This window comes from Lepidothrix coronata, unplaced genomic scaffold (assembly GCF_001604755.1).
Source record: "Lepidothrix coronata isolate B3197 unplaced genomic scaffold, Lepidothrix_coronata-1.0 Scaffold112, whole genome shotgun sequence".
NCBI classification, from domain to species: domain Eukaryota; kingdom Metazoa; phylum Chordata; class Aves; order Passeriformes; family Pipridae; genus Lepidothrix; species Lepidothrix coronata.
In genome coordinates this window covers 2,042,309-2,063,973 of record NW_016690292.1, presented here as the reverse complement: position 1 = coordinate 2,063,973, position 21,665 = coordinate 2,042,309, and the positions used below count along the sequence as shown (strand labels likewise).

Below are 21,665 nucleotides of genomic sequence, written 5' to 3'. Positions count from 1 at the left end.
ACAGGGAAGAGTGAGAGGAGGCTGAAATAAAGCCAACAAGCTGCCAGGACCACACACTCCCAGCACCTCCCAGGGCGAGGCAAAGCCTCATCAGCCCCCCCCGAGGTCCGCGGGGGAGAGCCGGCGCTGACAGCAAAGGCCCCCATTACGGCGGTGGCCCGTCACTTGCCACCGCACTCGGCGAGCGCGGCCCTCGCCGCCCTCTCCCTCGGTGTCAGCCGGAGCAGCCCAGCGCTGCCGGGCACAGCGGCAGGAACAGGGATGGCTCCGCCGGGCAGGAGGCACCCCGGCAGGCGCAGGCCCGGCTCCCCGCGGCGGTGGCAGCTCGAGGTAGTTAATTAGAATCGTGTCACTAAGTAAATGTGCTCTGACTGGACTTTGACAGACGCTCACCTATGACACTGGGGGCCAGGAGACAATCCACATCAAACTACTGCAGTGTGACCCTTTTAACACAAAGAGTAAACTCACTGCACATCGAGTTGAAGCTCATTAAAACTGTCTACTCTGCGAGCATCCCATTAACCTCACTGTTAAAAACACGCAATTCCTCTTCTTCTTTCCGAGGCCTAATTAATGCTCTGGATAAGGAACAATATCACATCCTAACCTTCCGAGATTTCCAATCAGTAAATGAAAAGAGAGAGATGGAGCCAGGAAGGCACGGTGGCTTGCTGGGTCGCTCACCGCGTGGGCTGCTGACCTGCCCAGGCAGGTGAAGCTTTTCCATTTGGCACGGCAGAGATCCCCGTGGATGGAGCACGGCACAGCCCCAGCCAGGGGAACCATGGGCGCAGGAAAGATTGTGAGTCCTGCACAGAGGCTCACAGCTCACAGGATTATGCCAGCTGGTGTAAAACAGCCCAGTGAGGGCACTGCATCAAGACAGGTGCTACTGTGGGACCAGATCTCCTGGTCACCTGGGATGGGTACTGCAGTTCAGCAAGACACACAGAAGCCTGGTTGCCCTCTTTCCCCTAAAAAGAAATAAAAACCTCCAAACAAACCAGACATTTACAACTAAATCTAAAATCACAATAATGTGTGTACTAAAGCCTAAACTTTAAAAACTCAATTAAATTCAATTAGATTCAAAAAAGATCAGTAGCAAGGGGTAATGTCACGTTTTGAAGATGGTCAATGCACTGCAGATGGAAGCATAGCTCACAGATGAGAAACAAACTTTCCCAGCAGGAGCAGATACTTCTGCAGATTTGGAAACTTTTTCCTGTTTCTGGTATATTTGCAGTTCAAGAACTGGCTTATTCAGGGCTGAGAAACGATAAAGGACTGACAATAAAAAAGAAGGTGTGCTTTTTATCTTTCCATAATCAGGGAAACAAACAAACCAACCAACTAAAGCAGGAGAGGATGAGATGTACTCATTCTAAAGTCTTGAAAGGGTAGTTTCCGGAAACACTTCTTCAACTCACTGATCACTTCTTGTTTTGGTTTCATGCACCGTGTGTTTTAACCTAAAAAGTATTCTCAAATTTACTTTTCGTTCTGTATTGTGTATTTGCAAGGGAAAGAGATTTTACTAATAAAATCAATTCAAACTGCTGGGGTACTTTAGCATGGCATTACAGTTTTCATCCAAAAGAGCAATCATGAGTAATAATTTAATCACCACCTCTTCAAGAGCAAATAGTGATTCACCATTTTTCTAATGTAAAAAATATCTAAAAACTAAGACTAAAGGCATACTATGTTACATAATCGATCAAAATAAAAGTAGCAAAAATAGAGTATTTGATGAGTAAAAGAATAACCAGATTTAACAACTGAACAGTGGTAAGGAAAGCTATACTTGGTTTCATAGGTGCTGTTCAGTAAAACTTGACCTTTTTTTCAGGGAAACAGCTTAAAAAGAAAGGCAAAACCAGAAGAAAATCAATTTCTGAATGCAAGTGATCTGCTGTCACTAAAACCTGTGATTTTGATCCTTCTGACCTATATCAGTCTCTGACTATCAGTAGAGAGACCCTAACACAAGTACCCAGCTCCACTGGTGTGGAGCCTGTGAATGCTGGTCTTTGTGTGCGAGTGCCAAGACCCCCATTACAAGCTGCAGCTCAGTTTTGGCAACCACCACCTCAAACACACGTTTTAAGAGCGGCAATGTCCATACATATGTGACATTGAGTAGCTTCTTGGCAAGACTCTATTTCATTTTGTTGAGGGTCAAGAAAACAGCAGACAAAACCAAGTTCCTCACCCCAAGATTCTACGGCTCACACTGCAGCTGACACACAGCTAATCTGTGTTACAGAATGAGATGGAAGTCGCAAAAAAATGTCCTCTCCGGTCCTCAGGGCCACATTCAGCCCTTCCTTTGAGCTGAAATATCAACCTGAGAAAAGGTGTGAAAGAATAGGCTTTATGCCCCTTTTGCTCCTTTCTGATCTCTCAGGTAATTCCTGCATCCTCACTCTCAGGAAGAGGACTTTTCTGACTTTTCTATCTCCTTATTCTGCCCAGCGCTTCTCAGAGAGCTGAAATATTGATATTTCCCCCCTTCCTCTACCTTTTCCCTCCCAAGAACACAATGGCACCAGACGTGCACCCATCCCACCCCAAGGCAGCTCTATTTTCAGGGTATGCAGAGAGACTTTAGTCTATTTGGAGACACAAATCACTTTTCTACCTCCTCAACAAGATTTGCAGCTCACTTGCTCACGAGTACAAACCAGGCGAAAGCTACAACATGAGCTCTGTGCAGCAACCTGCTCTATGTGCAGCTGTATATCCCAGGGGATGTGGGGACACTCCACTGTGCTCCAGCACGAGACCCTCCTGCCCATATGCACCAGATGCTCAAGGTGGTTCCCATCCAGAATCTGGCATTGGCCCTGAAGGGTGTTGAGCGCCCTGAACTCCCCAGATTTTGGACATGATGGAGGAGAGAACATGAAGCATGGAGTGGGACTGGTCCCAGAGCATGCCAAGTGCAGGGATTTGGAGCCAATCTCTGCTGAGATCGTGAATCAGAGAGTGATTTGAAAACAAAGCAATACACAACCGATCAGGCAAGACAGCAAAATTCCTTGCAAATCGTTTGCAAAAACAAGTGGCCATCCACTGCAATTTTTCTGTCAGATTTGAAGGGAAATATCCTTGTTGCACATTCCTGCATAAGCAAGCTGAGGCTTCACAGGAATGTCTACATCCCCCTGGACCACTCTCCATGCTGGAGAGGCTTCCCATGCTCCTGGGAAAGGAGCTGCACAGACAGTCTCTTACATGGCATGGTATTTGTGAAACTGGTGAGGCTGGCTAACAAATCTACTTGCTGCTCCCTTCTTGGCCCTCACTGGTTTGCAGATTTCTGGACATCAGTGACCCACGAGGATCATAAACATCAGGGGCTGACCCTGGTTATACCCACCTTAGATGCCCCCCTTTCAGCTCCCCAATGTTGCTCAACCCTGCTGCACCCTAGGACTGAGAACAAAGAGAAAGGAGGCTCTAGACCACATGGGAACCACCCCCAGAACCACAGCCAGCTTCTGTCTCACTGTGGGCAATGAGAGGCTGGCAGGTAGCATGCTTCACCATTCTTCCCTCCCTTCTTGTGCAGCAATCCTTGATTAGAGGTCATTTATTCACCTGAGAAGCAGGGCTGTGTTGGTAGCAAGGCTCCTTACAGTCAGGGAGGGGAGGGCAGCCCTGGGCAGTGAAAGGGATGGATGGCTCCTCCCAGCCTTGAAGCAGTTGAGAGCATGAAGAAGAGAGAGGTGAGGACTGCTCAGGGCACAGGGCAACCATCAGCAATTGGGATGACTGTTCCCAGTGGCCCAGTCCTAGTGGCTAACATGGAAAGACACGGCTGTGGAGGACTGACACTTGCTCCAGGACAAGGCAGCAAAGCCAGACCCAAGGAAGACAGGTTGCCTCTGCAGTGAGCAGCCCCTCCTTGGCCCTTGGCTTGGGGACATCTCAGGCTCTCACTACAGCCAACACCTGATCCATTCCTAGGGCCTGAAAAGCCATCAGGCTGGGAAATAAAGTGGCCAGGAAGCTTGTTCCTTGAAAAAATGCCTGGCAAGGCATGCCTCCAGACATCAGCACCACCCCTTGGCTTCTCCCAGGAGGACACTGGGCTACCAAGCCCCAAAGCCAACAGCCATGACAGCACAGGCAGTGGCTGTGCCTGGGGCTCCCAAGCTGGCCAAGAGGAATAGTTCTTCTCCCCAGCTGCCATTCAATGAGCCTCCAGCTCACTCCTGAGGGTTCAGCCTGCAGTAAAGCTACTTGGCAGAGAGTGCCAGTGTCTGCCACCTCTGCAGGCAGTCAGAGGATTCTAGACATCCCAGACAGATCTGCTCTGGAGCCAGCTCAAATGGAGCAGCCAGTAGGCTGTAACACACAGGGCACATGTGCACCCTTGGCAGTACCAGGGAGATGGAGACTGTCACACTGCTGGCCTGGCATCCCTCGCAGCACCCACGTAAATCCTTTCCAAACTGTGGGAAAGGCAAGTTTGCCACTGGGATGAAGTGCTGCAAGAATGGAGCTTGGTTGCTGGGTCTTGCTTCTCCATGGGCAATTCACCCACAGTTCACCCTGTACTGGGGAGAGCTGGGAGTGCTCCCCCACAGAGGGAGTTTGGCAGAAATGAAGAAGCAAAACCCTCCTAAAGGACTGGAATGGGGAGGGACATGAACAGCATCTCTCTGAACTCCGTCAGGCAGAGGAGTCACACCTGTGCAAGACAACAGCACTGAGGTAAACATGGGCAGAAACCAACGGCAGACAGATGATACTCTAGAGATGTGGATGCTTTGTTGGAGTAAGGGATGACAGCAATAGAGAGCTCATGATATAAATAATATGAGGAACAATGAAGCAGAAACCAACTCTGCATCCCCTGGGAGACCCGAGGAAAAGCCTAAGCCCCCAGAGCAGGATAAGCACACACAACTCCTGAAGTCCCTGCTCCCTCCCCATGATCCCCCAACATGGCACACAAGCAAGGCAAATCTGCTCCCAGGCAAGGAAGCAAATTTTAATGCTACCTCTGTCAATAATGCAACCAGATCCATAGTTCAAAAGGAGCTTGCTAATTAAAAGCTGGTGAGCTTTAAATAATTCATCTCCTTAACTTGGATTGATTAGAGAGTTTAATGGTTAGAGTCTTGAAACAATATTAAACAGCCTCTTCAAGGCCCAGGTAGCCAGTGACTTTTCCAAGTAAATCTTACCTCCTTGCAAACTTTAATGCTCAAATGTCACTGAGGATGAAGAGCTGGGAGGCAGAGGGAACACCTGACCACTGGTCTCCAAGAGGTGATCCACTGCCCCGCAGAGAAACAAGACAGGCAAGAGTGATGCAGCCCTGACTCAGCCCTGTCTACAGCCCAGTAAATCTGAGCTCCTGCCCGTACCACAGCCTGCTGCTGTCCCAGCTCTGCATCCCCAGGGCTAAGCAGCAGGCAGATATATGGCCTCAGTGTCCTGGGCGAGGTCTCCCTCATATCACTTTGATCCCCGGTGCAGAGGAGTTGGGGCATACACAGAACTCTGCCACTGTTCATCTTGAAGCACTGTTTATCAGTTGTTTATCTTGGAGCAGGCTGGGGGACCACGAAACTCATCACACATGTGAGCAAACAGGACGATGATTCAGTTCTCCAGCTGGGACCGTGCATCTTCACTCTGCAGTGTGTTTCCAGCCAGCTCCCAAGGCTGTGCTGCCTGGCAGAGCCTCCTTCCCAAGGACGATCACAGCATCCAGAGCAACTCAAGGGCTGGTCCAACAGGAAGAGCATCCCACCTAGCCTGGGGACCCTTGCCCTGTGCTCCACGCACCTGGTGCTGCCCCACATCCAACCCCAACCCAAGCACTGCTAGAGCAGTCAAGGAGGGAAGCAGCTCCCTAGCCAGAGAGACCTGCAGGTATGTTTGGCACACTGGGATATGCCAGGGACAGGCAGGTCATCTGTGTGCTCATCCTGCCCTGACACATCTGCATCCCTTTTACCAGCTGGAGACCCTGCAGTCCTTTGGCTGGCTCTTAGCACCCCAGACTGGACAAGGTCTTGGAGCTGAGGCACGTTCCGCGCACCCGGAGCAGCAGCCGTGGGGATGGGAATGGCACAGGGCAGCAACACTCACCTATCCCGCTGTGAGGCCTCCCTATGTGCTGTAGGTTCAGTCCTTTGTTCATGTCTAAGAGCCCGTTCTTTGGCCAACTCCCCATGGCAAAGCTGTACGCCTGGAAGAGAGAAGCAGAGTGTCAGACAGCACAGCCCATGTGCAGGCATGATTTGTGTTTGCCCAAGTCTGGCTGCTCCCGGGGCTAGCGTAGGTCTGCGTTCACCATGTTCAGTGCAGACCCACACACCACCCTCACAGCAGCTCTCCTGGAGCTGCTCGCACAAAGTACCCTCACCCTGCCCCCGTCCCACGTGGTGCTCCTCAGAGAAGAGGTATCCAGAACCTCTGGTGGTGTCCTGTACAGCTGACAACCCTCATGAGGGAGGGATTTGCATCACTCAAGACTACCTTTGCCATGCTGGGGCAAGCCAGGGGCTGTGAGCTCATCACCCATGTCCCTTGGTTGCTCCAATAAAATCCCCCCATTCCTGCCTTACTAAAGATGGGGTCATCAGCAGGAGTCAGGGGGATTTGGAAAGGGGCACCCATGCCAAGGCTGGCCTGGCCAGCAGTCCCCTTCTTCTCCCTCTGAAAGCACAGCCCTCCAGGCTCCCTCTCCTTTCCACCCCCAGCCCCCAGTTGCTTCAGGGCTCTCCATCGCTGGGTGAAATCCCACTGGGAGACAGCACTGCTCACCCCACTGAACAGAGCCTGCAGCCTGGCCAGAGGGAGCCTGCTCCATCCCCACTGCATCCCCTGGCAGGGTTTCCAGCAGGAGCAAGGCAGCTGGGAGCCTGAGCAGCACAAAAACCCACTGGACAATGCAAACATAAAAGCAGCCAGGCCTCTGTGTGACACGCACAGCTGTAATTACAGCCTGACAGCCACATATCTTCTTCATCTTGAGGAATTAAGCTCAGCAACGCATTGTGAGCAGTAAGAAGGGTGCGTGGGCTTAGCGTCGCTCACGCTGGCACTATCTCTGCTGCTGTGAGGGCCATTGTCCCCAGATGAGATCAGGTCAATCCAGCAGCCCCTATCTCCCTTCTGCAGGGGGGATCATCGCTAACTGCAGCCACAGTGTGGCGGGGCATTGCCGACACCCTCCGCAGGCTGCAAATGCCGTGGAGATACTCTGCAGCAGGAAACTGGGCGAGCAGAGCTGAGCAGTGCCCCCCACCAGCCCACCAGCCACCTGCCTGCCACTGGGACCTCCTGCCAGCCCCTCTTCCTTGCTACCTGCTGCTCTGCCCACCACAGGCAGGTCCGGCCCCTGAACAGCCCCGGCTGCCGGCAGCCCCCCCGAGAGCCACAGGGCTTGGGGGAGTTAATTTATTAGTGGCCCACGTAACCATTCACGCTGCTTTGTTCCTCCTGCCTTAGCAAAACAGAGGGCTCCACAGATAATTAATAGACAGCATTGCTAATCCTGTTGGGAGATGATTAGCAATTAAAACTCCTAATTAAGTCTATGCATAATTCACTGAAATTACACTTTGTGTACACAACGGGGAGGTTTCTTTTGCCTTCGACAAATACACTCTGGCATGTTCACTGCCATGGGCGGGATGCAGGCTGGCCAGCCACAGTGGGGGGGAGCCAGAGGTGCAGGATAGGACCCTGCCACCCATCCACTGGTGACCCTGGATGATGGTGGAAGTGGTTCCACACACGGCTCCCTCTCCTGGGCTCCATCCCACAATGCAAACCCAGGCACAGCACAGGAAGGTTCTCGCGCTCAGCACCAGCATGATGACAGCACTGGGGGCCATCCCTAGGGAAGGAATGTCCCCGGATGGGGAAAGGCTAGGGGTTTCCCTGCACAGGGAGCTACCATATTGCAGGCTGCCTTCCCAGTCCAGACGTATCCCTTGGACCCTGGCCAGGAGCAACTGAGGGAGCACAGCAGGAGGCTGGCAGGATCTCTGGAAAGCCATGGGGACAACTCTGGAAAGCTCCTGGCAGCTGGGTGCTAGTGCCAATCCTGGCCTGCCTCCCCTGGCTCTGCAGCAGTAGCAGCATCAGCAGGGAGCTGGCAGCACGTGCCCCGACCCTCGGATCAGCACCGGGCCCATCTCTGCACAGCGCTCTGCTTTCCTGATCAAGGTCATTCGGAACAGCCACAATACCTGAGCAAACTAGCTAAGCAGCCAGGGTGGAAGTTGGCCTGACCACTGAAGGTCAAGTGTGCACTTATGCATATTCAAAGCTGCCTGCAGGATCGATCGGGTTTTAATTGTTTTTCCTGGGGTTTTGGAAGGAAGTGCCAGGGGCATTGATCAGTCCCAGACAAGGCTGCTCACACTCTGGGGCTGGCAGGGACCGTCACTGCTGCAGGCAGAGGAAAGTGCAGGCAGTGATGATGAAGGGATGAAGGCCAGGCAGGGAAGAGGTCAGCCAGCCAGCATCGGCCGGGAGGAGGAGCCATTGCCAGGCTGCGCTGGAAAATAAAGTTTTTTAATTAAAAGTGGCAATTCCGAGCCGCCTGCCGGCAGCAGCCACACAATCAAGAGCGAGGAGCTTTGCTGTTTAATATTTAAAGACAACGTTTAATCTTTAAACAGGAAAGTTCTTCTTCTGACTGTTAAAGCGAGGCAGAAAACGCCGGTGGGTCCCCGACGCCGGGGTCCCCAGCCCACAGGGGTGGCCATGGCCACGGGCTCACTGCAGTCACCGGGACACCACCACTGCTCCAGCCCCACACAGCTGCTGGCACTGGCACAGACTCCTGTCCCTTCAGCCTTTATCCCTATGGCAAGCTGTGAAAAAGTCTGAGACACCCCTGGTTCGCTCGCAAGCCAAAGGATTTAAAAAAATGCCATGAAACCCTTTCTGAGAGGAAACCGCACTATTTTGCCCCTCCCTCCACTTCAGTCCTGGTGTTGCAGCGACTGGGTTGCTCCCTTTTAGGTCAGATGCTGAAGCAGGGTGAGGACCCTGAGGCTTTTTATTTTTATCTGCATTTTAATTGATAGAAAATGTAGACATCTTTTAAAAAAGCTATTTTTTAAATGGTTTTGGCCAGAATCCTGATTTAGAGAGAAACTCAATGCTTCTGATCTCCCAAAAGCCACCCAAAACAACATTGGCAGAATAATTTCCAAGCAGCTTGGATACAATTACTTCATTCATACAAGCTCCTAGAAAGGTTTTCCTTTTTCTCTTGATTTTGTTTGTAATTCTATGAAGGTTACATTTACCTCCCTGCCAATGCTGCTCTGAAGTCAGATGATTATTAATTATATTTATTTACTTATACAATCCCATAGGCATACGCAGCAGTTCACAGACAAATACTGCCCTGGGTCCCTGATGGAGGGATCTCGAATCAAAGGTAAGCAGATACTCCTGTGATAAATGTGAGCTAACAGCAGCAGGAGATTAGTAACATACTGTGTTTCCATGCATAGAGCCAGCACCACAGATAATCCACACCTTGTTAAAAGTGCTGGTATGGGGAGGTAGGTCCTTAGGTAACCTGTACCTCACGTATCCTGCAGAAAATCCAAAACCCAGAAGTGAGGATAAACATGGGGTACAGCAGCTTGGGGCATGGAGATGATGTGTGTGTAGAATCATAGCATCTGAGGCTGTATTTATAATAGAGCAAAAAAGGGTCTGAGACCATCCTCTCCCATTGCACCAGGTCACAAACCCTCCTGGTGGCCGTAATGCATCTGCCTCAGTTTGCAAAGGGCCTGAAACGAGAGCTCCGTGGCTTACTTCTGGCACCGCTGGGGTCCCCTCTGTGCTGGGGCAGGAGCACATGGAGCACATGACTGTGGGGTTGGGCAGTCCCGTGGAGCACAGGATTTGTGCGGTCTGGCACTGAGTTTGGCCTGCCTGCCCTTGCTGCAATCCCAGTGCACCTATCCCCAGGAATGCCGGGGCTGGCAAGGCGGCAGCACCAACACGGTTGGCTCCTGATGTGGTGCTCCCTGGAGTTTGTTTGAGTTGCACACCATGGATTATAAGCAGCAGAGCTGCAGAGAAGATGTTCCAGGGCGTCAGAAAATTCCAGGAACTGGAACTTGTCAAGCTGATGTATTGATCTAAGTGGACTGAATAATGCTCCATCATTTATTTATGGGGAAGTGCCCGGCACACTTCACAAAAACTGGTGTTCGGCAGGCACATTAAGGCAAAATTTAACATCCTACACCATGCAAACAGGTCACCTGTGCAGAGGTCAGGATGCTCACTTACATGAGGAGCCCCACAAATCCTTCTTGCACGCACAGGAAGAGACAGGGCTGGTCCTCGCGGAGCTGCTGGAGCTCTGTCAGGGCAATGTGTCGATGCTGACAGAGCCAGCCCTGTCCTTTCTGCATGTGTCTGTCGATGCTGTGACCTGCTGGCCAGCCCCTGGCCCCTCTGCCCTCCACTAGAGCTGCAGGCATTGCATGGCCCTGGGTGCTTTTGCTGAAGGGCAGGAGGGAAGCAGGGTTTTGTGCTTTGCAATGGCATGAGCATGTTCACAAACCACAGCAGCAAAAACTGCCAGGACCAGCACAGTCTCTCCTCCTACCCTGACCAGCAGGGCAGGTCCTACCAAGACGTTTTACAGGTCCTACCAAGACGTTTTATATGTTTCATCTGCTAATTGTAATTTTAATATTAATACAGACACTTTCAGGCAGGCAGAAAATATTTCCTTTGGAAAAAATTCTCCCAGGAGCAAAGGGGCTCAGCAGTTTGAGAAGATGCTAAAGGGTGGGTAGGAAGGAATAAGAGAAGAGGTGTTTTTTGCTCAAAGTTTTCATTCAGAATTTAAAAAAGACACCTGAGAAAAACATGCGTTTAACCAGATAGAAAGTGGCTGCGACATCTCCCAGCTGCCCTCGGCCTGGGCAAGCAGCAGGTGCCAGCTGTGCTCCCCCAGTATCAGGCTGGGCACAGCTGCCTGCTGACCAAAGCTGAACCCCCTGACATTTTCACAATGGAGAAAATGTCTTTGGAACAGAAAAAGCATCTTCCTCCTCTTGTCACGTCAACTGCGCGCTGTGTCCGCCCAAAATAAGCATTTGCCTTTAACTCCTCTCATCCTGCTGCTGCCACAATGAGGTTTTATAAGTGATTTAAAACCTCAAAGTCAAAGTTTTATATTTCCTCATATGGTGGGAAGAAAAAAAGAGGTCATGGCTATGACTAAGTGAACTTTTAAACACAGCTTGAAATGTTTTTAGCAAACGTAAGGTTTTGGGGCTGGGATTATCTTGGAGGCCATCCCTGAATAGCACCCAGGGCACTGGAAGCTCCAGGGCATTCCCCTGACATCCCATTTTAATTGCATGCCACTCCAGGGATGGGAAATGGACACTTCTTGTTGGGATTTCTTGCCATGCAAATTTACCAGCAGGACATAAATGTAACACCACTGAGGGGCTGACCCCACCATGAAGTCATATACTGGCAAGACTCTTGGACAGGGCTGAATGCAATTAAAGAAGAGGCAGGTAATGAATAAGCAGCTTGCCAAGCCCCAGCTGACAACAGCAGAGCTCCTCTGTTGCAGGGAAGGCACGGAGGAAAGCTCACCCAGCAGGATGGAGGCATGGAGCCTGGGATGGCTTCGGCAGTGCTGGAGCCTGCTACCCTCACTGGCTGTCAGGAGGCAGGAGATAAACCCAGGTGTAACGTGTCCCTTTTAAGCAGTTTAGTCAGAAGTGCTGCCACATTCACAGCTTTTCAAGTATTTTTAAATCACTTACAAAAGCAGGATTAAATGATCAGGAATTCCATTTAATAGGACAAATAAAGAAATAACAATCTACTCCATCAGCCCTGTGAAAGGCAGGTTTGATTTAAGAAAAAAATAAATAAAAAATAAGTATAAAAGAGAGAGAGAAAAAAGGAAAGGGAGGTGGAAAAAAAAGGATAATGTGTGTTTACTCAAGCAAAGAAAAAAATATTTAAGTGATGTAGGGGAGAAGATTGCGGTAACTAGTGAAGAATAACATCGTCTGCTTTGCTGTCAAATCACACAAGAATTTCAGTAATAGATTCTCATTCTGACACTCAATTCAATTCGAAGGTGATCCTGCTTTATCCCAACACATCAAATATTAAACACTCGTATTAGCCAGGGTGCCGTCGCCTTTCCCGGCTTAGACGCGGCAGGAAGCTTTTCCCCCTACTTTCTCTCACTCGCTATAATATTCTCAATGTTATCTAAACATGCCTTCATACACTGGGGTTCCTTATCAATCCCATTTGGGGAGGGAGGGGGGGTGTACTTAAAACGGTATTAGTTTGGGGGGCTTTTATTATTATTATTTCCAAAGCTTTTCAATTTTGTGTGGAAAAAGCTTAGAAAAAAAAGGCGGAGGGAGGGGAGGTGGCGAGAGAGGGAGAGGGAGCGCGGGAGCGAGAGAAAGTATAAGAAAGGGAAAAGCAGCCAGCAGCTCTTGTTTGACTGATGCCTTTCAACAAGGGCAGTCTAGCTTGTCAAAGCCCGGGCTCGAGATGAATTGGCATATCTATTCAGCCTGCCTCTGGATGTCATGCAATACAGTTTCATATTCCCAGATAAGGCATGATAAGCAATTGCTGCCCTGACACCAACTCCATCCATCCCTGCCTTTCTGTCCACGCGTATTACAGATCTCTGCTGCACCACTAATAAGAGGCATTTAATTTTTACAAACGCGGCAGCAAGAGGGACCTCCAGAATGACCAGGTACCACATTAACACCACTCAGGTTTAATTAGTTTGTCTCAGCGCACCGAGCTCCCCGAACACTCACGAGTGGTATTGGGTGCACAAAAACAACTTTTGCCCAGCATGGCACCTGCTAAGCCTTGGATTAAACATCTCTGCTTATCATTAACGGGTGGGGGCGATAAGAATGAAGGCCGTTTGTCCTCTGCCAAATATATCTGCAGTGTCACTGCAGGAGGTGGTTTGGCTGGGGTTTGGACATGAGAGGACCATGGGGAAGAAGTGTCCAGTGCCCTTTCCCAGGGAACAGTCCCTCTACAGAGCACAAACCCTCTGAGAGCTGCTGGGGCAAAGTGAGCAGCTGACACACTGAACAAGGGGACATCACACATGGCTTTGGCCCCACTTGGGTGGAAGCAGGGAAAAACTGGAAATCCCTGCCACTGGGAGGATGAGATCTGGACAAAATCCTCCCATGTTGCTGAAAAGGTGCTAGGGCCTTGCCTGGTGCTCTGCCCTCTTCAAACAATGGCACTCAAAAGCTTTTCAGAGAACAATGCCACACAGTCAGCTTCTCCCGTGTCCTGGATGAAGGGAGCCTTTGGCAAACCCAGCTGGTGTCCACTTCAGCCCATTTGCAAAGCTGCTTGTTAGAACAGCAACATCTTTATGCCTCATGTTAGGGAGTAAATTAAACAAATAAAAAGATGAATGGTCTATTTCCAGAAAAGTGAGCACTGGGCACACAGGAGCTGCCTGGCTCTGCCCACCTTTGGGAAGTGCTTTACAGAAGTAAGGTGCCCCTAGACGATGGGAGGAGGACAGGTCAAGCTTAAGGGAAGGCATTAAGATGTCAAATAAGATGCAGAGGATGCAGTATAACTGTACATGCTTTCTCCTTATTAAAACAATCAGCCCATGCCATCAGAGCTCCCTTCACTGGACCTCTGCAAAAGGGAAACTGAGGCACGCAGTGATCTAATGCCTGGGCCACTCCCACCCAGACAGACGTCTGAGCAGCCTTAGTCTGCCCGTGTTTGGCAATACCTCAACACAGCCACAGTTATACAGATTCACTGCCAAAACTCCTCTGAACTTCAGGAGGGAAAGGACAGACCCTGGCAGCCACCAACATCCCCTCTCCAGGGTGCATTTGGATGCTGCGGCCCCATCAGGCAGTGGAGAGGTGGCCCTTCCACTGCATGGGATTAGCGTGTGCCCTGGCTTAGGCTGCAAGGGACACACACTGGTGTGCCTGACTCCGGGGTGTCAAAGTGCCAAGCGGTTTAGGCTTCACATTTCCCTGTGTTTGAACAAGAACAGTTTCTGCCTTGCTCCCAGGCTACGGATTATCCTGGATAAAATGTTCTTGACTGCTGTGTGCTCTGCAGCTGGCTACACACTAGGTTAATGCCGTGGAGACCTGAGTCAAAGCCCTGGGTTTGGTCACAAGAGAAACAAAGCTACAGATCTGGGTCCCTGAAGGGCTGGGAAACAGAGATGGACCATGTAAAAGTCAGCGCTGGCCCAGGAGAGGGGACAAGCAGAGCCATAAACCACCAAGAAAGCAGCTCAAGGATGGGGGCTGCTTGCAGGACCGGGTCTGGGCTTGGGAGCAGAGCAGTGTGGCAGGAACGCAGGGGCTGCTGCAGATACAAGGGTCTGGAGGACACATGCCCAGTGCCTTTCCCAGTCTGGGACAAGTGGGCAGGCTTCCTTCTCATGGTGTCCTGGCATTCCTGGCTGCACTGCAGGGTGACAGACCCCAGCTGGGTTATGCTGATGTATGCAATCAGCTCCCAATGTATCTTGGCTCCCCATGCTAAGATACACAAGCAGCTCCCGATTAGTGCCTGGAAGGCAGAGACACATGACGACATGGCAGACAGCTTCCAGGGAGTACCTACACATGGCTGATTTACCCTCTCGGCTCTGGAAGGATGGGCTCACGTTCTGCAGTGCTATCCCCCGACCACCCCAACCAATTCAAGCAGGAAAGCAGTGCTAAGCCTTTCTCCATTACAGCTTTGTGACCATCAGAGCAGGAAGCTGGGTATGATACGAAGGAAAACCCACAAACACACTTCATGGATGATTCATCACAGCTTCTCCATACAGGAACCGGATCAGTCCAAGTCTGGCTGCTCTTGGGGAAACTGGGGGTTCAGGGGCAAGGAGAAGATGCCTTCAATAGTTCTGGAAACAGGCAAATGTTGGGACTGCTCCGTAATCAAACACACCATCAGCCTCTGTATAATGAGGACAGAAATCAGCATGACAGGGTCCCAGCAGATGTGCCTTGCTGCAGAGCTGAGCTGTTAGGGCAGCAGCAAGGTGGATATGTCTTGCCCTCCTTGGATTTAGCTTCAGATGAACAACCACCAAAGAGAGCTGCAGTTTTGCCATATTACAAGAGGGTGGATAACAGCACCTCTCCACCACCCTCCTCTTTCCAGAGCCACAAATGATGGCTGTGATGCTCAGACACACGCCACAGTCCCTCAAATACACACCCTTTTACTCTAACCCCAAGCCCTTCCCAAGCAAAGCTAGCACCAGGCTCACTGTCAAAACCATCAAGCCCTTCCAAAGGGGGTATTCCCCCCTCACCAATTTCTATCTTTACACACACACGCGCTCGCCTCTCCCTCGCTCGCTGTTTAATTTCCGTGTGAGAGGGAAGCAGGTGCCCGTGCTCCCGTGAGCTCTCCCTTCTCTAGGTTTTTTTTCCCTTCTTGGATCCTGCCCCATTAGTTTAGTGCCCAGCCATCTGCGACGTCTCCTGTAATGCTGTCCCCCTTGTGTACCAGGGAGCTTTTCCATTAGCGCCTTTAATATTCTGACACCTTAGCACAGGCTGCTATTACATTCAAACACTGATCGCCCTGTGAAATTACATCGCAGGGCTTGCTAAAATGGAATTGTGTATAATCAGGCTCCTCCATGCACTGTCAGTCCCATCACAAATACAACGTAAAGCAGGCTTATGGATGGGCTTAGCAGCTGCTACAAGTGTATTTTTTTTTAATAGATGAAGTATCCCTTATTTAAAGCATTTCCTTAAGAAAAAAAAAAAAACAAACCAACAGTGAAAGACAAATCAACAGCTGCTGCATTATGTTAACCATACCACCGGTCTCTTAAAACATGTTATTTAATAAGGTAGCTATCTGTTTATCTATAACTATATCAAACAGAGAAGGAGGGTGAGATAAAGATAGTTAAACAGACAGCCAAGGAGATATCTGCCACTGGGAAATAATAGCTAAATAAAAAGTACCATTATTTACTCCAGAGAGGGGAAGAGGGAGAGTCAGCAATTTCCTCCCAGTGTTGCACAGCCTCTGGTTTGTAAGGGGAGCCTGTGCCAGCCTGCAAATGCCCCAGCTCACCTGGCTCCAGCCTGCTCATCTCCCCATGACCGTGGCAGATAAATGTGGGGGAAAAAATGCAACATATGAGGGCTGCAATGCAGGGAAAGGCGAGAGAGGGCAGGGAGCTGTTCTGCTGCCGGGAGCAGGCTTGGTGGGGCAGCCCCCCACCTCCACAAAGGCTGAGAGTGGCTCAAATTAAGGCAAAAGTGCTCAAGGCAGAGGGTCTGGGTGCATTCCTGAAGTGGAGACTGGTTTTTGTGTGGCCAGCATGCAAGCGACCAACTCCCCAGCTTTTTTTTTTTTAAATTCCAGCTAAGGAAGTGATGGATTAGGACAAAGGTATTTCAGGGGGATGCAGGAACTGGCAGGGACACAGATGATGTGTCAGAGAAATGAGCTCCCGAGCTCCCCAGCTCAGAGTTCAAAACGCTGCCTCTTACCATGCCCTAAAGGTTATTCTGTCTGTCTGCTGTGAAATGCGACGGCACATCACCTGAAGGGAGATTTCCAGAGGCACTGTGACCCTTTTGCTATCTCCTCTGAGAAGCCTCTGCAGGAATGATGAGATTGTAGCTCATTTCCACACACCTTGAAAGAGCCGGGTTGGATCAAACGTGCTGAAAGCAGAAGCAGCACATCCCTGGGACTCATCCTTGCCTCCTGGCAGGGAGCGTGCTCTTGCTGTAACGGGCTGGGAAATGGCATCCACCCCACTGAAAGACCAGTGCTCTGACACTGCCTTTCATCCTAAACCAGGATGGAAAAGCCAAAATATTGTCTTGTTTCACTATGCGGGAACAGTTCTGCTTCGGAACCACAAAGTAAAACCCAGTGACAGAACTGTTGCCCTTTGGAAAGGAACAATCTATTCCTGTGCAAAACACTGCTGTGACATTTTGACTCCAGTTTCTCCAGTGCAAAACAAAGCCATTTGTCCAGAGCAGACACACTGCTCCTTTGCACCACGCACAGCATGTTTCAGCATATGGTGTTCTGGACACTTTTGGCAGGGACAGCTCTGGTGATGGTTCAGCTGCTGTGCACAAACACACCAGACGGGGAGGATGGGACCACGGAGGGTAGAGACCCACAGGCAGGTTATCAAGAGAAAAGCACAGGGAAGGTGATGTACAACTGCACATCCATTCATGCTGCAGGTGCCACACAAGGCAATTCAACCTTCTGGTTTTCACTACCTATCATTGCCAAGGTTGCTTGCAGGGTGGCAGCAAGGGAGGGGTGCTGGATGACCAGCAGGTTCACATCTCAGTTTCATAATCTGTTCCTAAAACCCAGGCCATGGGGATTGGGAAAGAAATCAGAGAGTGATCCTGCAGGACCTTCTTACCACTTCTATGCACCTGTCTGTATGTCTTATCACATGTCTCCCTCAGTTCACATCCTACAACCCCTTCCATTCTCATGTTCACTAGGCCTTCTCGGGACAGATACATGACCTTCTCTAAAACTCACCTGTGGCACACTGCAGAGAAACTGGCCCATATACAACAGACCAGAGGGGCAAGGAGATACAGGCTCTGCTTCTTCTTACCTCCTCCTCTCAGACATCAGACTCTCAGGAGCAAAACCCAACCTTTTGTATTTGGCACAGCATCAATCTAACAGAGCTGTCGGGGCCTCTGAGTGCTACTGCAAGAATCGAATAAAGCAGAGTTTCTCTGCACTCCCACAAGATGCAAAGCCACTCAGAGGAGAGGCAGCTGGAAGAGCAGTAAAAAAGAAAGAGAATACAATGCACAAGGCATCAGGGAAAAGATCAATAAAGATTATGAGGGCAGCAGCCACGTCCCCTGCCCGTGTTGGAGGCTCTCATGGCTGCACTGAGGGAACACCAAGGAAAGCTAACAAGGTGCTGCTGCACCAGTGCCTAGGGATGATACCTGTCTAATCAAAGGTAGAGTTTACACTGGATCATCTAAGCAGCAGCTCTTCCCCATGATTGTTGACTCAGGTCAGGGTTAAGACTAAGGAGGTTAAAGCGGAGGCACCTCTAAGAGCTGTGATGGATGCAAACACCAGGCAAGCAGGCAATGCATGCAGCCCAGAGAGCAGAGACTGTCGGGGCAGCAGCAGCAAAATTGAGGCTCCCCAATTTCAGTGGAAGAACAAACCGAAGGAGATGGTCTGAGGGGTTGGACAGCACACCATGAGAGAATCAATTTGGAGAGAGGTCAGGAAAGCAGAGAATAAAGGGACCTGAGAGGAGGATGTGTCAAGGTCCTGAGGAGAGGTTATTAAAGGAGGCATTGGGGGGATGAACCACAGCAGCTATGGCCGGGCAGGAGTTAGGGGCAGGACTGGCTACCTGGCCTGGAAAGGGGGCACCAGCACTGTGTTACAGCACTGAGAATGTGACAGAGGAGATCATGACACAGTTGACAGAAATGGGCCCCCAAGGCCTCAACTCACATCTCCCAAGGCACCTCCAAGGCTCTTTAGTGCTGCCAGGCTCACCAACCACCAGCCAGGCTGGGTTCCTGCAAGGACACAGTGAGTGACCACCCTTTCTTGCAGCCAGCCAAGTAGGGTCTCCTTACCAGACAAGCTGGGACACTCTCTGCTTATGGCTTTTAACCATGTCTACAATTCTGCCTGTAGTAAGGCACTGGGGAGGGCTGTGACACCCAGATACATGGATGCTCCTGGACCCTGCTCCCTGTGGAAGGAGCCATCATTGCTTGTCACTGCTGAGGCCCAGATTCTGTGGCTTGGCTGGCTCTTCCCTGCCAGTGCACCTGGGAAACACTATTAGGATTTGTCTAGTTGCTGCCTGCTGATGGTACGTGACCAAAGGGACAGGTCAGGAGTGTATGCCCAAAAGAGTAATTACCGAGCCTGGGTAGCAGCAGGATGGTCCCCATGCAGCCACAGCACAAGGACAGAGCTGTGGGGTCATGGAACACTCATGGCACCCCCTCAGCATCCTTCAGCTGCCCTGTGAACCCAGCCTTAACCTCTGTGTGCTGTCTTGGCTCTGCCTGTGGCTGGTGGAAACAAAAAGAGAAAGTGAGAACAAATGCCCACAGAGAAGAGCCGGTCTGCAGTTGAGGGCTGGAGGGCTGAGATGTGATGAGGAAGTCCATGGGCTGTCCAGAAAGTACTTGGCTGTGGATCACCTGGCTTTCCCAGATGTGGAGCCGTGCCAGGCAGTCTGCCCACTGCTTCCTGCCAGTGTGCCAGCAAAGAGTGAGCTGCTGGTATGGAACAAAGTGTCCCAATTAGCTCTTCACTAATCTAATTAGATCTCCATGGGGACAACCTGAGCTGGAGAAATGACATAGCTGCCTCCTTGACCAGACACTCAAACTTTTCCGCCTGCAGCATTTTATTTTTCAGATTTTTAACTTGCAGTATCTTTTTTTTGTCTGGCTCAGCAGAACCTGCCCTGCCTTGGGTCCTGTCGCTCCTCACCAGAAAAGTGCAATTACGTGTGTACACAAACAGGCATTCAGTGATCATGCAGAGCATCCAAGCTCTCTGCTCCTGTGTCAGGGAACAGCTGCCAGGGTTGCAAATCAGAGGCGTAAGGAGAGAGACAAGGGGCACCAGAAGGCAGAGCTGATCAGGAGGACATGGCAGAGCGCGCCAAGTCCCTCTTACTCCCTCCCCGAGCGACAGCAAGCCATGCAAGCACGCCTGCCCTCCCCGCTGCTGCCCCGCACCACCCCAGAGAGCTGGCAAACAAGCTTCAAACCAGCCCGCTCCTTGTAATCGGAGTCAGTCAGTGTGTGTGTTACGCTTGAGTTGATGGCTGGTGTTAAATTCAATGCCTTGAGTATTGATTTCCTTGCACATCCCGGACTTTGTTAAAGGGTTAGCCGTGAACTGAGATCAAAGGGAGGTTAACTCGTTTCTCATAAGTGGTAAAGCAGACCTCCAGCAGAACCGGGCGCTGGGCCTCCTCCGCAGAGGATGCTCCGTGCATGTTGTTAGCTACCCGCTCGCCTCGAAAGCCAGATAAAGCCACAAGGCCGCCTCAGAGCGGGGAGAAAAAATGAACTCAACAAATCCCCACGGACCCCCAAGCTATCAGGACTGTGCACTGGGAATGGGCAGTGTGGGGCAGCGTGCTTCTTCTTCATGACCTGTCCCCCACCACAGGGGGCTGCTCCCCTCGCTTGGCCACAGGAAAAAGGGGGGAAGCAAGCCTTTGATGGTTGCACCCCAAAGAGGCTGCCCCTGAGGGGCTCAAGAGATGGGGAGAGCCCTCCTCGCGATGACTGGGGTGTCCTAGAGCTATGGGTGGTAGAAGGGGAAGGCACAGGGCTGCTCCCCAAAGGGCCACCTGGCAGGGACATGGCACCCTCCCTGCCATGGCCAGGTGGAGAGGACAACGTGAGCCAACACTGCCACCAACACCACCTCAACCTGTGCTGCACATGCCTGCTCCATTTTACTTTACTCTCTTCTTGGCTTTCCCTGTCCCACATGAAGTACTTTTGGCACTGATAGCATCAAAATCAGCAGGTTTTACTGAGGCAGCAAGAGTTAAGTGTACAAATAACATGACACTAACAAGCATTACCTTTGTAATTTTTAAGGGATGGAGGCAGGGAAAGAGGTGTAGGAGACAATCTGAAATTGTTATCACTAGTATTAATGAATGCCCAGAGGCACTGAGCAAGAAGCATCCATTTCAGATGAACATCTGTCAACAATAAGTGGTAAAATTTCAAAAGCTAAGGTACTTCAGAGCCTGGATTGCACCAGCTTCCCAGGAGGCTTAAGCACCCAAGTAATTTCTAACAGCAGGACCCTTGGCCCCTAAGTCATCTGGGCACCAATGCTATTTCTCAACTCCTTTCCTCTGCTCTTAGAACTACCTGCAGCACAGTACATCTTTCCAGCAGCCATGTTTTTTTCCAGTCAGAATCACGGAATATGCCAAGTTGGAAGAGACCCACAAGGATCATCGAGTCCAACTCCTGGCCCTGCACAGATTCACTGGGTTTCACTGGAACTGTATCTTCCACTCCAGAGCGGCACCATGCCCAGTCCCCACCTCTCCCAGGAGCCAGGCAGCTTCAGCTGCAGAAATTACAGTACATTCTGCCCCTACACCACAACTCAAAGCAACTTAGAAATGCTGGGGGTGTAGTTCCCCAGGTCCTGCAGCACTGGTAGGGAAGAGGGATCCATTCAGCCCATCTTGGGGGTGAAATCCTCCGTGGGAGCTTTATTCCTTAGCACCTATAGTCACACTTAACTATGAGGTCCTCCTTATGGTGCTAAACAAGTACTCCCTCGCCCCTTCTCCCCTCTCCCAAACTCTTGCCACCCAGCACTGCCCCAGCAGCCAATTTGTTTTTAAGTGAAAGGTTTACACCAAAGTGCTTACAGAATATCTGCTCAGTGCCCAGCATACCAAGTGCTGAAGATTTAACCTAAACTCCCAGCATCTGTGTATCTCAACTAAATTAAGCTATTTGCTATAAAAGAGCACAATGACAGTAATGGAATAATAACAGCATTAATAAAACACAACAATCCTTGAATGAGAAGTGGATGCA

At 50.7% G+C, this 21,665-nt stretch overlaps 1 protein-coding gene across 3 annotated transcripts in view; it reads right to left on the bottom strand.

Moving 5' to 3' along the window:
* ERI3 (ERI1 exoribonuclease family member 3) overlaps window positions 1-21,665 on the bottom strand; it is a 129,428-nt gene that overhangs the window by 30,930 nt on the left and 76,833 nt on the right. For 2 of the 3 annotated variants that reach the window (XM_017824750.1, XM_017824749.1), the window contains exon 7: window positions 6,118-6,217. In XM_017824750.1, the coding sequence (XP_017680239.1) occupies window positions 6,118-6,217 (100 nt within the window). Of the gene's footprint in view, window positions 1-5,232; window positions 5,751-6,117; window positions 6,218-21,665 lie in introns of those variants that run through there. The other variant, XM_017824751.1, reaches the window with a different exon arrangement.